Source organism: Chionomys nivalis, chromosome 7, assembly GCF_950005125.1.
Source record: "Chionomys nivalis chromosome 7, mChiNiv1.1, whole genome shotgun sequence".
Taxonomy (NCBI): domain Eukaryota; kingdom Metazoa; phylum Chordata; class Mammalia; order Rodentia; family Cricetidae; genus Chionomys; species Chionomys nivalis.
In genome coordinates this window covers 90,663,165-90,680,676 of record NC_080092.1, presented here as the reverse complement: position 1 = coordinate 90,680,676, position 17,512 = coordinate 90,663,165, and the positions used below count along the sequence as shown (strand labels likewise).

Sequence of the window (17,512 nt, the reverse complement as noted above, 5' to 3'; positions counted from 1 at the left end):
TTTAACATAGCAAAATTACACATAACAAAACAGTTATCAAGTAAGAATTACAGTTACAATATTTATATCTATTTTATCTTTTACCATAAAAAGGAAAACTATAACTATAACTAACCATTCTTCTACTCCATCAAAGACTCCAGAAGGATATAATATTACCTAAGTAAACAAGAAGTAAGAAACTTCCAAAACTCTAGAAGTGACAGAGACATTTCGCTGCCTGGACAGTCACCCAAAGTTCCTCTGTACCATTGGGGCATCCATCTTCGGCCTCCAGGCCCATAGTTTCCAGTAGACATTTCCATAAAGCAGGAAATTTCAAAGGCAGTTCAGTCACTATCTGCTGTGTCCTGCAGAATGTCTCACAGACTGTCTCATGAATCAGGAACCCTGAAAGGTCATCTCACCTTTAGGCAAGTTCAGCAGTCCTCTTTCTGCGGGTTCTTTGTGTCCAGATCATGCATCAGTCCAGGCAAGAGCAGTTTCTTGCCCAAACGGCTAACCAACTCTATAAGGAGCCTCTTCGATGCCCATCTTCCTTTTGAAGTAGATTGGTGCTGTCAGGAGCAGACATATCTCATTTTCATGAAAAAAACCTAAATTAGTAAGACATTTAAAATATTCTGTAGTCTTTGAAAGATAAGAAGAATGTCTATCTAAAATATATCTATGTACATCTAGAAAATCTAACTAACATGACTACAAGCTTGATTATTATTAATGATTATACATTAACAACCTATATACATTATATTTTTACATGAACTACATAATCACAATACCTTAGTCAAGGTCTGAAATACATATACATATAACAAGATTGACCTTAAATTTATATCAATAAAGTCAAATCCATTCCAATACAAATTATTCATATCTCTATCATATCCCCCTTTAAATGTGAAAGAACATTTATAAACAATATTTGGGAATATGGGTGCAGTTATTTCTCTCCAAACTGCTTCATTCTGAATGGGGGCGCTGTTAATCAGGTCTTTCATGGTATAACCTGTGTGCTAGATTCATCTCAGTCGGCAGTTGAGTGAAGTGATTTTTTTGAAGGTGTTCACAGCAACCCTTCAGGAGGACGTGGTCCATCATACCATATTGGAATAGAAGCAATCCACAGGGTCTCATCCTCCGTGAAAACAAAAGAAACTCCTTTCCAAAGCATCATGTCCTTAGATCCAAATTTTAAAGTCAAGGTATTTTCAAAATATCTGTCTTGGATTAGTTCAGCAGCATTTATAAACAAATATCTTTTAGCAGCTGTTGCTCCTTCCTCAGCATTCAAACAATTCAAAGAGAGCATAATAGCATACAGTATCAAGATTCTCTGTGTATTTTCCATCTTTGTGTGGCTTTATTTTAACCTCTATTTCATTTATTTTTACTTTTATTTTATATTCTCTATATATATATTCGTCCTGGAATAACTCTGTAGACCAGGCTGTCCTTGAACTCTCAGAGATCCAACTGTCTCTGCCTCCCAGGTGTTGGGATTAAAGGTGTGTCCTGCCACACCTTGAAGTCACAGAGGTCAATCTACCTCTGCTTCCCAAGTGTTGGGATTAAAGGTGTGTACTACCACACCCAATTACTCTCTTTCTTTTTTTTTGTCTTTTACTTTAAGAACTTTAACTTTTAGCCTGCATATATTTTTAACATACTGTAAATCATTTAAAGTTTTTTTTGTTTTGTTTTGTTTTTGAATCTCTCTTTACTGTATCTCTCTCTCTTTCTGACCACATGAGCCTTTAAATTACTGAGCAATATGGGTAGGATTAAAGTTGTGGATTTGCCGGCTAGATCCAGCCCACTCCTTAGCTTTCCAGCCTCATGGCAAAGGTACCGGCTGTAGCCATGTTTATCGCCACAACTCTGTGGTGTTTCAAGGTCCTTGCCAGCAAACAAGTTGAGTGTTGTTTAACACTCAAGAGCTCCGTAGTCAGGACCGCCTGCTTGAAAGAGTCAGAGTTTGCCCTGGCAGGATGACCCAGAAAGCTGGCATTTTAAAACAGCACAACTTTTTTCCTTCTACAGCTGAAAACAAAAAAGCATGCATTCAGCTTTTCATCAACACCGTTTAAGTATTTCGTGGCAGGACCTCTTAAAGAGAGCTGCAAGGTTTTGCAGCTAAAGCTAAATCAGGAAGCCTCTCTTAGATGAGAGTGTTTGCTTGCCTCTAGCAAGCAGAGTAGACCCGAGAAATTGTTGCTACCAAGAAAACATGCTTTACTCTATTCTTTCCCAAGCTTTCTCAGGCTTTCTGTGGACTAAGTTATCCACGTCTGGGCGCCATTCTTTTGTAGGAGCTGCGGGCTGCATTCCTGCCACCCAGCTCCCGGCTGCCTGACTAGCTTTCGCCCCAAAATAACAACACACAAACTGTATTCTTTTAAACACTGCTTGGCCCATTTCTATTAATGTGTGTAGCACCACGAGGTGTGCTTACCAGGAACATTCTAGCCTACATCCATTCTGGGTCGGAGCTTCATCGAGTCTGCCTCAGAGAGAAGAGCTCTGGTGTTCTCTGAGCTCACTTCCTCTTCTCCCAGCATTCTGTTCTGTTTACTCCACCCACCTAAGGGATGGCCTATCAAATGGGCCAAGGCAGTTTGTTTATTAACCAATGACCTTCCTCCATCAATTATTATTATTATTTACTACCGTAGCTTCCTAGTGCTTTCTTGAAATCCATGAAGTTTGTGTCAGGAGTCTCTGTTGTCCATTTCTTTTTATTACTGAGAACTATCTCAAGATGTGGGTGTATTATAGTTTGTGTAACTACTGCTTGTTAAAAAACATCTGAAATGTTTCTGGGTTTCACTAGGTGTTTGTATGAACACCAGTTTTTGCTTGATGTGTATCTACGCATTGTATGCCTGAAGGACCCACAGAGGCCCAAAGAAGGCATCCGATTTTCTGGGATTAGAGTTCCATGTGGTTGTGAGCCACATATGAGTGCTAGGAATCAAACCTTGAACCTCTGGATCCAAGTGATCTTAACCTGTGAGCCATCTCTCCAGTGTGCCACTTCCTCCTCCTCACACATTTTTTATTTCTTGTTTCCATTTCCTTTTTTTTTTTTTTTTTTTTTTTTTTTTGGTTTTTCGAGACAGGGTTTCTCTGTAGCTTTGGTGCCTGTCCTGGAACTAGCTCTTGTAGACCAAGTTGGCCTCGAACTCCCAGAGATCCGCCTGCCTCTGCCTCCCGAGTGCTGGGATTAAAGGCGTGCGCCACCACCGCCCGGCATCTTGTTTCCATTTCTTACTCTGTTGTCTGCTATTTGATTTAATACTCTTAGTTATTATGAATTGATAGTTTTAGAAGTGTACAAATCAAAGGAATAGTATTTTTTTTGTTTCGTTTTTTGGTTTTTTGAGACAAGGTTTTTCTGTAGCTTTGGTTCCTGTCCTGGAACTAGCTCTTATAGACCAGGCTGGCCTCAAACTACAGAGATTCGCCTGCCTCTGCCTCCCGAGTGTTGGGATTAAAGGTGTGTGCCACTACCGCCCGGTTTAGGAATAGTATTTTTAGGCATCAGAATTTGGGAAAGACTTTTACAAAAAAAAAAAAAATAGTGAGAGCATGAGAAGAAAAACTGACTTCAGTATTAATATACAGGAAAATACTAGTATGAAAACCGTGCATTTATGTACTATGCAATTTTTTAAAAAGTATTTAAAATGTTTTTAAATGTATTTTCTTTGCACAAAATTTCACACATAATCTGAAGTTCTGTAAAGGTCCAGAAGATATTAGGCAGGTTATATGTTCTTATTAAAAATAGATTTTGAACACGAGAATCCTTTTCCATTTAAATATATCCTCATTTATTTCTGCATAGTTTCATATGAACATATTTGGCTGTCATTGATCATATACCCATCATTTCTATGTTACCTTTTGTTTTATCTTATTAAATTCTGATTCTTAAACATTTTGTTGAAATTGATAAATCTTATAAATGAACCTAACTAAGGGCTAAAATGAATGCATGTAAAGTCACTTTTTTTTGTTTTGTTGATTAGAATGAAAAGTTCTGCAATAATTTTCTTGCTTTTTATTTGTAAATTGCTTAAGATTTTAATAACTTTTCTTTCTTTCTCTTTTTTTAGATCAAAGCTTATACTCAACTTAAACTTTCAGGTCTTTTGCCATCAGCCTATTGGGTTGGACAAGCTGTTGTGGATTTTCCCTTTTTCTTTGTTGTTCTGACTTTGATGCTGGGAAGTTTATTTGCATTTCGTCATGGATTATATTTTTATCCTGTAAAATTTCTTGCTGTGGTAAGTTAGCATCAGTTGTGCTCATGATATTTGCAGTTAAATATTTTTTAAAATCTATTTATGTGTGAATACATGACAGTTGTTAGGTAGAATAGCATGTATATATTTTAAAACAAAACGAAACAAATATTTGCTATTGTATAGGGTACATTTAATTCAATTTTTATTGCAAGTGATTTAAAAAGTGCAGGCTACCATTTAAAACTAATCCCTTGAAGCTTGTTGTGGTCTTTCAAGTAGACTGTCTACTTTCTTACATCAGGCACCTAAATACAGTCTTCCTTCCTCATCGGCACACTCAAACATTTTACAAGAAAGTGATTAGTTTCTTAAAAAGACTTGATTCAATTAATGCGCATATGGGTGTGGGTGTGTATGTGCGTGTGCGTGCGTGCGTGTGTGTTTGTGTAAGTGTAAGCCAGTAGCCATGTCGGATCCCTCAGAATTGGTGCATCGACTGGTTTGTCACAAAGGCACTAGAATCTGAACTCTAGTTTTCACAGTTGGCCTAGCTCTTAAGCGGTGCACCATCTCTTGAGCTCTGGGAAAGAAACTCTTCCTAATTTTTAAATTTGTCTGAAAATGTGAAAAAAAAATGTGTAACTGGCATTCATGATCTGTGGAAATGTCTCGTTAAGAGTTCCTTTTGCTAAATGGTTTATAGTAGAAAAAAGCAAACCAATATAAAGCTATGTATGAGGATGTTGGATGCAAACCTTCGTTTTGCTAGAGAACATTTGGACTTGACATATTAACTTCTGCCCTGTAAAATAATCTTAGAAGTTATATTAAAGCCGGACATCGTAATATTCACCTTTAATCCCAGCACTTGGGAAGCAGAAGCAGAAAGATCTCTGTGAGTTTGAGGCTAGCCTGGTCTACTTGGTGAGTTTCAGGTCAGCCAGGACTTCATTGTGAGACCCCATCTAAAAATAAAACAAAAATATCTTACTTAAACCAACCAACAAACAAACAAGTTATATTGAGTGGGATGCATCTGGATGCTAAGTGCTGGAGAACTGGCTCAGCAATTGAAGGAACTTTGTTATTGCAGAGGACCTGGACTCAGTTCCCAACACCCACACGGTGGCTCCCAGCCGTCTGTAACTCCAGTTCAAAGAAATCTGTTGCCCTCTTGTGACCTCCAAGGACACCTGTCATGCACATGGTACATACACATATAAGCAGGCTAAGCACTTCATATGTTAAAATAAATACACCTAAAAATTTTAAAAAATGGTTCCAAATATTTGAAACTAGCTTCAATTGATTTTAATAATAAAATAATGAGAAGGTTTTTTTTTTGTTGTTGTTGTTTTGTTTTGGTCGTTCAAGGCAGGGTTTCTTTGTGTAGCCCTGGCTGTCCCAGAACTCACTTTGTAAACCATGCTGGCCTTGTACTCACAGAAATCCACCTGTCTCTGTCTTCTAAGTGCTAGGATTAAAGGTGAGTTCTATCACCACGTGGCATGAGAGAACATTTTACTTGGTATTAAAAAATTACAAATAATGCTGATATTAAATCACTTGGAGTTATATAAAACAATAATTTAAAGCATGATTTTTATTGGCTAAATAGTGTTATAGATTTGTAACTGTTCAAATAAGTACAAAGACAGTTGTGGTAGTGATTTCTTGAAGGGTGAAATTAGAGAAATAAAAAATTCTTAATATTTTAATATGACTGATTTTTATATGTGTTATAAACTATTCATATTCTTATGGGACGTGCTCTTCTGATTTGCAGGTTTTCTGTCTTATTGGTTATGTGCCATCAGTTATTCTCTTCACCTATGTTGCTTCTTTCACCTTTAAGAAAATTTTAAATACCAAGGAATTTTGGTCATTTATCTATTCTGTGGTAAGTCACGCTTTTATTTATTTCAATTTTCTGAATCAGTTTTTCACGCATGCTTTGGTGATGGTGCTGAGGGTGTAATGTATGTTTTCTAAGCAGAGAGTGCATGGAGAGAACTGGCAGTTTCTTCCAATGGGTGTATTGCTCTTCCACCATCTACTCCAAGGGTTATTGCTCACAGTATTTAACAGCTAACAATCGATGCCAACATACTGATATTTCCTAGCTTAGTATCGTTTCTGGATTATGTTTTATTTGAGTTTATATGACATTTTCAACTACTCTGTCACTTACTCTCTTGTTTCCTCTTTAGACAGCATTGGTGTGTATTGCAATCACTGAAATAACTTTCATTTTGGGATATTCAGTGTCAACTGTTTTTCATTACACCTTTTGCATAGCCATTCCAATCTACCCACTCCTGGGCTGCCTAATCTCTTTCATAAAGGTATGTCTAGGAGATGTTTCAGAAACTTTAAAGTCTAAATATTAATTCTTTAGTCTTTGATATCTTGGTTCTTGTACTGGAAATAGTAACAAATATAAGATTTACTGTTACTGCTTGATTACATAATCAATAAAGGAATTTAAAATGACAGATATTTTCAAGTATGACTTCAGGTTGTCAAAAGAGAAAAGCTATGTTCACTACATGGTTTCTGATGCTTAATTTGATATGCATAATTAGATATATGATTTTATTTTTCATTTTTAGAAATTTATCAAGGATTAAGTAATATACTATAAAATGGTGAGAAAAATTAAGTATAAATGATTCCCCCCTCCCCAGGAAAACATTAAGGAAAATCATCAGCTTAATTTTGATCATGGTTAAGTTGAAGATATTATCATTTGATTAAAAAAAATCAATAGTTGAGAGTAGAGGTGACTATGATCAAATTATAATGTATGCAATTCACAAAGAAATAATAGAAATGTTATATTAATTAAGTAGTAAACTCATAGTTTGATTTCTGGAAATTTTCTTTTTCCACCCTAGTTTAATGTTTGACTATACTTGATTCTAGAAATACTGTGTAGCAGGAATATTTTAAGTTAGACACAACACAGCTTATTTATAGAGATTACATGTTTATGCCCAAATTATATTAACCATTTAAACCAAATACTTCTGTCTATGTGTTATAAAAATGTTTTGTTTTAGGGTTCTTGGAAGAATATATCAAAAACCGAGGAAACCTACAACCCATGGGATAGGCTTTTAGTTGCTGTTATAATGGTAAGAAATAGCAAAAGCTATTTTTGTGTGTCTGTGTGCTCTTAAGAGTATTTGTGTGGATAGAGATGTAACTCAGTGGTTAAGAGCACTGGCTGCTCTTCCAGAGGACCTGGATTCAATTCCCAGCAACCACACGGTGCCTCACAACTGTAACTTCTGTTCCAGGGAATCTGATGCTCTCTTCTGGCCTCCACAGGCACCAAGCATTCATGTGGTGCACAGACATTAAAAACAACAGAACAAAACAAAAGCCCAATTCATACACATAAAATATAAAATTTAAAAAAGGAAAAAACTGGGGCTGGAGAGATGGCTCAGAGGTTGGGAGCATTGCCTGCTCTTCCAGAGGTCCTGAGTTCAATTCCCAGCAACCACATGGTGGCTTACAACCATCTGTAATGGGGTCTGGTGCCTACTTCTGGCCTGCAGTCATACACATAGACAGAATATTGTATACATAATAAATAAGTAAATATTTTTTTAAAAAAAGTAAAAAACTAAAAATGGAACTGTTTATGGGCTTAGGACATGACTCAGCTGTCAGGAATGCTGGTCTAGCATGAATGGAGTTCTTGTTTTGATCCCTAGCACAGGAATAACTAGATGTAGGGATGCACTCCTGTCATCCCAACACTTCGTAGCTTGAGCATAGGGCCATCAGAAGCCTGAGGTCATCGTTGGGCTACATAGTCAGTTAGAAATGAACGACTTGTTTGTGTTTTATTTTTAGTTTTTGTCCTGTTGCGTAATGAACGAGCCTGTAAATTGTGTTAATGATAGTGAATCTGCGTTTTTGTAGAAATACCTTTTTCGTTGGCCAGTTATCTCCAATTCAATACGCTTGACTTTTTCGTGATGCTGATTCTATTTTAATAAAAACTGGCTTCCTCAGAGGAAGAACAAAGTCTTCTGTTGTTTGTGAGACACGGTCTTAGATAGCCCAGCCCGGCTCGGATTTTATGGTCTTTCTGTCTGAGCTCCCTTAGTGCTGAGATTACAAGTCGGTGACACAGTTCCTAGCTAAGCTTGATTATATTTTGTTAAACGGACAGTAAATGAATTTATAGGGGCAGAAAATATATGAAGAATTAATTTATAAAACATAACATTGCTTTCTTAGCACTAAAACAAATGACTGGAGGTTCAGTTAGTGGACTAGCATAAGCGCTGCATCTGTGAAGCCCTTGAGTTCAGTCTCCATCACCAAGAAACTAAACAGGACAAGTTATTTTTAATTATCTTTATTACAACAAACACATAGCAGTTGGATTCTCCCCTCTGGGTATGGTAAAGAACCTGATCTTTGAAGTCTTCCACTGTGGAAAAGCAAAGAAACGATGATTCAGTCATAAGCTGTTACTTACTCTTCTCTTAGCCCTACCTGCACTGTATACTGTGGATTTTCCTCTTACAACACTATGAGAAAAAACATGGAGGCAGATCAATAAGAAAGGATCCCTTTTTCAGGTTAGTTATTTTTTTTACCTAAGTTTTAAAGTTTTGGTAAATTTACAGAATTGTACAACCATCACCATAATTTTAAATACCAATGTAATTTTAAAACATTTCCAGCATTCCAAGTAATTGTATCCAGTACTAGTCACTTTCCTGTATTCCTTCCCATGCCTCTAGCCCTATGCAACCACTAACCTATTATATTCAGAATGTTTGCCTGCCTGTTGTACACTACACATTACAATAACAACATGGAGTTATAGATAGCATTTAGTCATTTCTTGGTTTTGTTGTTTTTTTTCAGAATATACATTAATGTGTAGTGTCCCTCACACATTTACTGCATGTTCATTCTGGATATTTCTATAAGGCATATAAAACATTTTTAAGAAAATAAATAAATATGTTTTAAAATTTTAAGCCACTAAAGACCGTGGTTCTATTAAGTACTTTAAGTATATTTAAATTATAATAGTTACCTGCTTTTTACTGTTGAAAAAAAATCAAATTGTTAGAATTTGAATTATTTATTTTTATTATACATGTATTTATTTTGTGTGCATATGTGTGTTTGTTTGTTTGTGATTATGCATAAGTCACAGAATACATGTGGGTCCCAGGGGACAGCTAGAAAAACCTGTTCTTGCCTTCTGCCATGTGGGTCCCAGGGATTCAATTTAGGCCATCAGCTTTGGCAGTAGACACCTTTTCCAGCTAAGCCATCTCTCTGGCCCAATAGTTATGATTTGAATAGCAAATTATATCTATTACATAGAGTTTTACAGTGAGAATGATTTTGGAAAGTTTCTCATTTATACTGTAGTGGTGATTCATTAACTTTTTAAATTTAATTTTGCTAAGTAACATTGTAATCTTCTTTTCGTATGCTTGTTGTCCACTTTGATGTCTTCTGAAAGGATTATTTGTATTAAAAATGTGTATTAAATTTTAAATATTGGTTCCATTGTGTTTATATTGAGTTCTAAAATTTTTTAATGTATTTTATATATAGTTATATGAAATGCAAGTATTTTCTCCAAACTTCAGTACTTTTACTAGGTAATGTTAAACTGAAAGAATTATTGTTTAGTGAAACGTGGGTGTTGGTGATAAACTAGTGTGCACCTGCCCTTTTATACCTGTCATGTTTGTGTATTAGCAGAGTATTATTGTATACAAACACTGGACAGCCAAATGTGTGGTGCTTATTAGCTTTTGTAGCTCTCATATTTGTGTGTCCTTGCAGAGTATTAATGTATATAAACACTGGATGCTTTAGATAGTAAGTGTGTAATGCTTGTTAGCTTATAATTCTAACATCAGAATGTTAATGTATGTAAACATTGGGAAGTTTAGATGAGTGTGTGATGTTTAGTAAGCATTGGACTCTCCCTCTGCACTGAGAAACTTAGGTCTGGCTCTCCTTATTCCACCTCTCACTACTTCTGCTGATATTTGTGGGAAAGATTCCTATATTCACAGAGATAGTCTTTCTAATACCTCACCCCCTTTGTTTTCTGATTCTCCAAACCAGTCAGGGATTCTCTACTGTGTATCACCCACTTCACTTTGTCAGAGCCATGCCACTGGCATTCTTTTCATTTTTTTAATGCTTTAAAAATTTATTAATCAATTAATTAATTTTTTCCAACCCAATTAGAGTTTCTACTGTCCCCCTCCTCTCCCCCAGTCCCTCCCCCAACATTCCCCTCTCCTCTTCTTACTCGCTCTCCCTTCCCTTCAGAATATGCAGGCCTTCCCTGTATATCAGTCAGCCGTGGGATGTCAAGTTGCAGTAAGACTAGGCACTTTCCCTCCTATTAAGACTGGATGGGGCAACCCAGCAGGAGGAAAGAGTCCCAGAAGCAGGCAGCAGAGTCAGAGACAGCCCCCACTCTCTCTGCCAGGAGTCCCACAAGAAGACCAAGCCACACAACTGCAACACATGGGCAGAGGGCACTGGTTAGTCCCATGCAAATTCTCTGGTTCACTGTTCAGTCTCCGGGAGCCCCCATGAGCCCAGGCCAGTTGACTCTGTGTGTTTTTCCGTGATGTCCTTGATCCCTCTGACCTCCATAATCCTTCCTCTTCCACAGGATTTCCTGAGGTCTGCCTAATGTTTGGCTGTGGTTCTCAGCATCAGTTTTCATTAGTTCCTGGGTGAAGCCTCTCTGATGACATTTAGGCTGGGCAATGATCTATGAGTATAACAGAATATCATTAGGGATCATTTCATTGATTTTTTTTTCTTTTTTTGCTAGTCATATTTGGTCTATCCTAGGTCTCTGGGCTGTCTAACCTCTGGGTTCTGGCCCTCCAGGCATTGTCAGGGGTGGGCTCCCTCTCAGGGTATGGGTGTCAAGGTGGACCAGTTATTGGTTGCCCACTCCATAATTTCTGTGCTGCCTTTGTCCCAGCATATCTTGTAGTCAGGACAGATGGTGGGCCAGAGGTTATGTGGTTGGGTCTCCTATTGTTATAGTCTTAACCAGGGTCATCCCCATAGATTCCTTGGTGTTTCCATTGCACTAGATTTCTAGCTCATCCCAGAGATGCCCCTGATTCCAGTTATCTTTTCTATCCTCCCCTTACCTGATCTCTTCCATTCCCAACCCTGAACCAGACCTCTCCCCTATTTACCTGTGCAGTCTATTCTATTTTCCCTTCACTGGGAGATCCATGTGTCCCAAACCTTAAGCCTTCCTTTGTTGGAGAGGGCTGCTTTTTTGTTCCCAGCTGCTTAACCCTGAAATAATCACACAGATAACTGTGTTAATTAAATCACTGCTTGGCCGATTAGCTCTAGCATCTTATTGGCTAATACTTACATCTTAATTTAACCCATCTCCATTAATCTGTGTTTCGCCATGAGGCTGTGGCCTCCCAGCAAAGTTTCAGCGTGTCTGCCTCCAGAGGCTCCATGGCTTCTTCCTGATCTGCCCTTTTTTCTTCCAGCATTCAGTTTAGTTTTCCCCACCTACCTCTATTCCCTGCACAGGCCCAAGACAGTTTCTTTATTAACCTGTGGTATTCATAGCATACAGAGGGAATCCCACATCATTCCTTGTTATTTAGCTTCTTTGGGTATGGATTGAAGCGTGGTTATCCTTTACTTGTAGCCACCTATAAGTGAGTACATACATAATATGTTTGTCTCTCTGGGTCTGAATTACCTCACCCAGAATGATCTCTCCTAGTTCCATTCATTTGCTGGCAAATGTTCTGCTGTTTTTAACAGATGAGTAATACTCCATTGTGTAAATGTACCACATTTTCTTTCTTTTTTACTGTTATTGATTCTTTGTGGATTTCACATCATGCATTCTGATCTCATCTCCCTATCTCCTTGCCTTCTGTCCTTACTACCTTACCTACCAAATCAAAACCAAATTTCAAAGGAAAACCAACCAAACAAACAAACAAACAAAGGAAGAATCTTGTCATGGAAGCTGTAGTGTAGCCCACTGAGCCACACAGTTTACCCTTTAGTCCATTCATCTTTACTTGTAAGAGTTCATCGCCATGAGTCTGATGTGGCTTTAGGCCTCTGCTTCCTGCTACCCCACCGATAATGAGCTCTCACTGGAAGAACTCCTCTTGGATGCCCTGCTGTGCTGTGTCATGAAGATCCTGCTGTTTTTGATCTGTAGATTTATCCTCTTCACATGCTCCAAAGTTCATAGATTTGATAGGTGTTGGAGGGGGCCAGCTCACAGCCCTGGTTCTGGGCCTGGGTGGCAGCTGAGTTGGCCAGCTTGATAGCTTTGCCTCATCATCACTATCCAGACAAGCTCTCCAGCACTGACTCAGCGAGCGAGCTCAGTGCATCCTACAGCAAGGATCAGGGCCAGTTCTGTTCTTGGGCCCACAGACCCAGGTCCCCCTCACTCACATCACCAGGGTCAGCTCTACTGTTTTGCCCAGGCAAGGTACAGGGCCCTCTCTCATGATTACTGTAGGTAGAATAAGAACAAGAGAGCAGGGGCAGTTCTGTTGTTATGCTCTCAGGGCTGGCTTACCTCTTCCTTGTCTGCCATGTGGTGACATGGGTGAGGGAAAGATGCTCTCTACCCTCCGCTCCCTGCTGCCTGTGTCAGGAGAGAGAGAGAGAGAGGGAGAGGGAGAGGGAACGAGTGAGCACTGGTTTCAGGTCATGAGAGTGACCTGTCCCACATCGACTGCAGCACCTAGGAGAGTGGGCCCCACATCCTGTCTGATCAGCACACTAGAGCTGATCCTGTTGTCAGGTTCCACATTTTCTTGATCCCGTCTTTGGTTGATGGACATCTGGGTTGTTCCGCTGTCTGGCTGTTATGAATAAAGCTGCTATGAACGTAGCTGAGCAAGTGTCCTTGTGGTATGGCCGAGTGTCCTTTGGGTGTATGCCCAGGAGTGACATAGCTAGGTCTTAAGGTAGACTGATTCCCAGTTGTCTGAGAAACTGCCATATTGATTTCCAAAGTAGCTGTACAAGTTTGCACTCCCACCGGAAATGAAGCAGTGTTCCTCTTGATCTGTATCTCACTAGTGTGAGCTGTCTCTTGTGTTTTTGATCTTAGCCATTCTGACAAGTGTAAGGGGGAATCTCAGAGTCCTTTTGATTTGCATTTCCTTGATGGCTAAGGATGTTGAACATTTTAAGTGTTTCTTTGCCATTTGAGAATTTTGTTGAGAATTCTCTGTTTAGATTTGTGCCCTATTTTTTAATTGGATGATTTTATTTGTTGATGTATAGTTTCTTGAATTCTTTCAATTATATCTATTTCTTCTATTGTTATCGTCAAAATCTGAGATTCTCTTCCATCTCTTGTATTCTGTTGGTGATCCTTGTATCTGTAGTTCCTGTTTGCTTACAAAGATTTTCCATTTCCAGAATCCCCCCATTTGTGTTTTTTATTATTATTAAATTAATTTTTAAAAAAATAGTCTTTTTTTCATTTTACATACCTGTCTCAGTTCCCACTCCCCCCTCCTCCCATTCTTTCCACCTACACCCCACCCTAGCCCCCCTTCCACTCTCCAGCAAAGGCTATCGTTGGTGTTTTTGATTTTAGCCATTCTGACAGGTGTAAGATGGTATCTTAAAGTTGTCTTGATTTGCATTTCCCTAATCACTAAGGAAGTTGAGCATGACCTTAAGTGTCTTTTGGCCATTTGAACTTCTTCTGTTGAGAATTCTCTGTTCAGCTCAGTGCCCCATTTTATAATTGGGTTGATTAGCCTTTTACAGTCTAGTTTCTTGAGTTCTTTATATATTTTGGAGATCAGACCTTTGTCAGTTGCAGGGTTGGTGAAGATCTTCTCCCAGTCAGTGGGTTACCTTTTTGTCTTAGTGACAGTGTCCTTTGCTTTACAGAAGCTTCTCAATCTCAGGAGGTCCCATTTATTCAATGATGCCCTTAATGTCTGTGCTGCTGGGGTTATACATAGGAAGTGGTCTCCTGTGCCCATGTGTTGTAGAGTACTTCCCACTTCCCACTTTTCTACTGAGAACTCAAAAACAATGGCAATGGGTTTTTGATCCTACTGCACGTACTGGCTTTGTGGGAGCCTAGGCAGTTTGGATGCTCACCTTACTAGACCGGGATGGAGGTGGGTGGTCCTTGGACTTCCCACAGGGCAGGGAACCCTGATTGCTCTTAGGGCTGACGAGGGAGGGGGATGGGGAGGGAAATGGGAGGCGGTGGTGGGGAGGAGGCAGAAATCTTAAATAAATAAATAAATTTAAAAAAAAAAGAATTTTGCTCTATCAGTCCTCTTTTCTCTTTCTGTATTACCCTTCTGAACCATGTATGTGTATTTGTGTGCTGTAGCATATAAATATTGTGTGTATATTCAAGTGCGTGTGCAGTGTATGTGTATGTGAAGGCCTGAGGGTTGACATCTTCCTCAATCTCTCTTCCCCTAGGATCCTTCTACTCCTTCTTCCCCAGCACTGAAATTACAGAATTGTGCTGCCAGATCCAGCTTTTTAAATACATGCTGAAAATCCAAACTTGGGTCCTCATGCTTATATAGCAAATACTACCAAAATAAGTCATATCTCCAGCCCCTTCCTTCAGAATCTAAACTTAGGAAAGAGGAATTACACTTTCTTCCATACATAAAAGGACCTAAAAATCTTTTTCAAATATAAATTCATTTCTGGCTCTTTATAACTCTGTTTGTTTTCATATTTCAAACACCTTATATCTTTAATTTCATAAAATTTTGGGTTCCTCTTAACTCGCCGTGTCTTTAGTTTCTTTGCCATGTCCAGTATTCTTAGCTTGCTTAATTACATAATTGACTTCCTCTTCCTTTTTCTTTTCTTGTTCTTTTGTTTCTTATAATGTCCCCTTTACTTATCTCTTTTTCTTTTCTTTTGCTTTTTTCAAGACCGGGTTTCTCTGTGTAGCTTTGGAGCCTGTCCTGGAACTCACTCTGTAAACCAGACTGACCTCAAACTCACAAAGATCCACCTGCCTCTGCCTACCCAAGTGCTAGAATTAAACGTATACACCACCACCATCATTTACCTCTTTAGCTCTCTTCTTATTCAAAAATTTCTTTGCAAGTAACTTGTTCTCTGTCTGCCATTAAAGAAAGTATTCCTTTAGATTTTGGTTTCAGCCTTATCTACTCTTCATAGACAGTTTCATATGTACTCAGACTACAATTTCTTTGGAGAAAATATTTATTTTTTAAATTAAAGATTATACTTTTAAAATTTATGTGTATGTGTGTATGTTTGTGTGTGTGTGTGTGTGTGTGTGAGAGAGAGAGAGAGAGAGAGAGAGAGAGAGAGAGAGAGACTGAGAGAGAGAGAGAGAGAGAGAGAGAGAGAGAGAGAGAGAGAGAGACTGAGAGAGAGAGAGAGAGCGAGCCAAGGCCAAGGAGAGCACAGGTCCTGTTGAGCTGGAGTTATAGAGCGTTTTGAGCCTCCTGATGTGGGTTCTGGGAACCAAACTCATGGCCTCTGGCAGAGCAGTACATGCTCTTAGCTGCTGAACCATCTCTTGAGCCTGTTTGTTTTTCCTGTGGGATTCCTTAAACATACTAGTTGTGTACTGTAATATCGAATATAGGGTGGTTTGGGTGATGTCATTTAGGCACTAACAGTCAGTGAAAAATTACCATTTGGAGTTTTACTCTTCAGGGCTAACGTTAGGAGTCATGTTGATGTTCTTTTAAAACCTTTTCCCCTATGTAGTGCCTAAATTTCTTAATATTTTAATTATGTAACCATCTACTTTTATAATTTTTTTAAAAAATGCTTCAAGATTCCCAGGGGCAGTAGGCAGCAGAAATGCTGTACGTCCCAAATGGTGGTAGAGGGCTATGTGGCAGCAGACAGCGGGCCCTGGGAGCAGCCAGTCCCAGGCAGTGACAGCTGCTGGTCCCAGAGTGGTGTCCCAAGCTGTAGTGGCAGGCCATGTGGCGGCAGGCAGCGGGCCCTGAGAGCACCCAGTCCCAGGCAGAGATGCTGCTAGTCCCTGAGCAATGGCTGGTCCCGGGCAGGGAGACACTTGGCGGGCGGGCAGAAGACAGAAACATGGATAGACGCGACTTGCAGAGTGAGGTTGAATATTTATTCAGGGGGTTATGGAGGGGCAAGGGGGAATGGGGGGCAGGGAGAGAGAGAGAGAGAGAGACAGAGACAGAGAGAGACAGAGAGAGACAGAGAGAGACAGAGAGACAGAGAAAGAAAGAAGAGGAGAGACAGAGAAGGGGGGAAGCGGAGAAGTGGGGAGAGAGGCAGAAGCGAAGCTGCCTCTCCGAGAGGAAGATGGAAAAGAGAGCGAGCTCAGGCCGGAAACTGAAGATCAGCCTGCCTCAGTGGATGGGGGAGGGAGTGGGCGTGGCTTTTCTCTTAAAGGGACCAGGGACTGAAACCATAACATCTACTATATGTATGTATCTAGGACCCTCTCACAAAAGTCCAAAAATAAGAAGTTTCCAGAACCACCAATCAATGCGGATGAAGATGAAGATGTCAAAGCTGAAAGACTGAAGGTTAAAGAGCTGATAAGCTGCCAGTGTTGTGAGGAGGTAACTTGCTTATTATTGCTGAGTCATATTAAGTCTGAAATGGTAAATTACCAAAGGCATAGGAATTAATAAGAAATAATTTTCATTACACATTAATTTGAAATTTATTTGTACACTTCCCTATTAAAAGTGAATATAGTTCTTAGGATACATATGTGAGACATGAAATGATAGGCATCTAATTTATAACTGTAAAACCTATTTTGCTTATTAGAAGCCAGCCATTATGGTATGCAATTTGCATAAAGAATATGATGATAAGAAAGATTTTCTTCATTCAAGAAAAACAAAGAAAGTAGCAACAAAATACATCTCATTCTCTGTGAGAAAAGGTTGGTATTTATTTTTCTCAAGTTTTTTCAGAAAAGTAATTTTTATTTTTAGTTTGTCTTTTAATATATAATTTTTCTCTCAATTTCTATAGGAGAGATCTTGGGACTGTTGGGTCCAAATGGTGCTGGCAAAAGCACAATCATTAATATTCTGGTTGGGGATATTGAACCAACTTCAGGCCAGGTATGATGTGTAAGTTGAGGATTGTATCTAATATAACTTATATTTTAATCAAGATAAGTCTACTATTGATGAATTGTGAATTTGATGGTTCAGCTTCATGTGTTTTCGTATTTTTTTGTA

At 38.9% G+C, this 17,512-nt stretch overlaps 1 protein-coding gene across 2 annotated transcripts in view; it reads left to right on the top strand.

Annotated features, from left to right (window-relative positions):
• Abca5 (ATP binding cassette subfamily A member 5) overlaps nt 1–17,512 on the top strand; it is a 74,827-nt gene that overhangs the window by 44,721 nt on the left and 12,594 nt on the right. For both annotated transcript variants that reach the window (XR_009057390.1, XM_057774266.1), the window contains exons 24-31: nt 4,122–4,292; nt 6,040–6,153; nt 6,464–6,598; nt 7,316–7,390; nt 8,766–8,857; nt 16,750–16,876; nt 17,091–17,208; nt 17,301–17,392. Coding sequence is in view for 1 of the 2 variants with exons in the window: in XM_057774266.1 (XP_057630249.1) it covers nt 4,122–4,292; nt 6,040–6,153; nt 6,464–6,598; nt 7,316–7,390; nt 8,766–8,857; nt 16,750–16,876; nt 17,091–17,208; nt 17,301–17,392 (924 nt within the window). In the remaining variant the exon portion in view is untranslated. The remainder of the gene's footprint in view (nt 1–4,121; nt 4,293–6,039; nt 6,154–6,463; nt 6,599–7,315; nt 7,391–8,765; nt 8,858–16,749; nt 16,877–17,090; nt 17,209–17,300; nt 17,393–17,512) is intronic.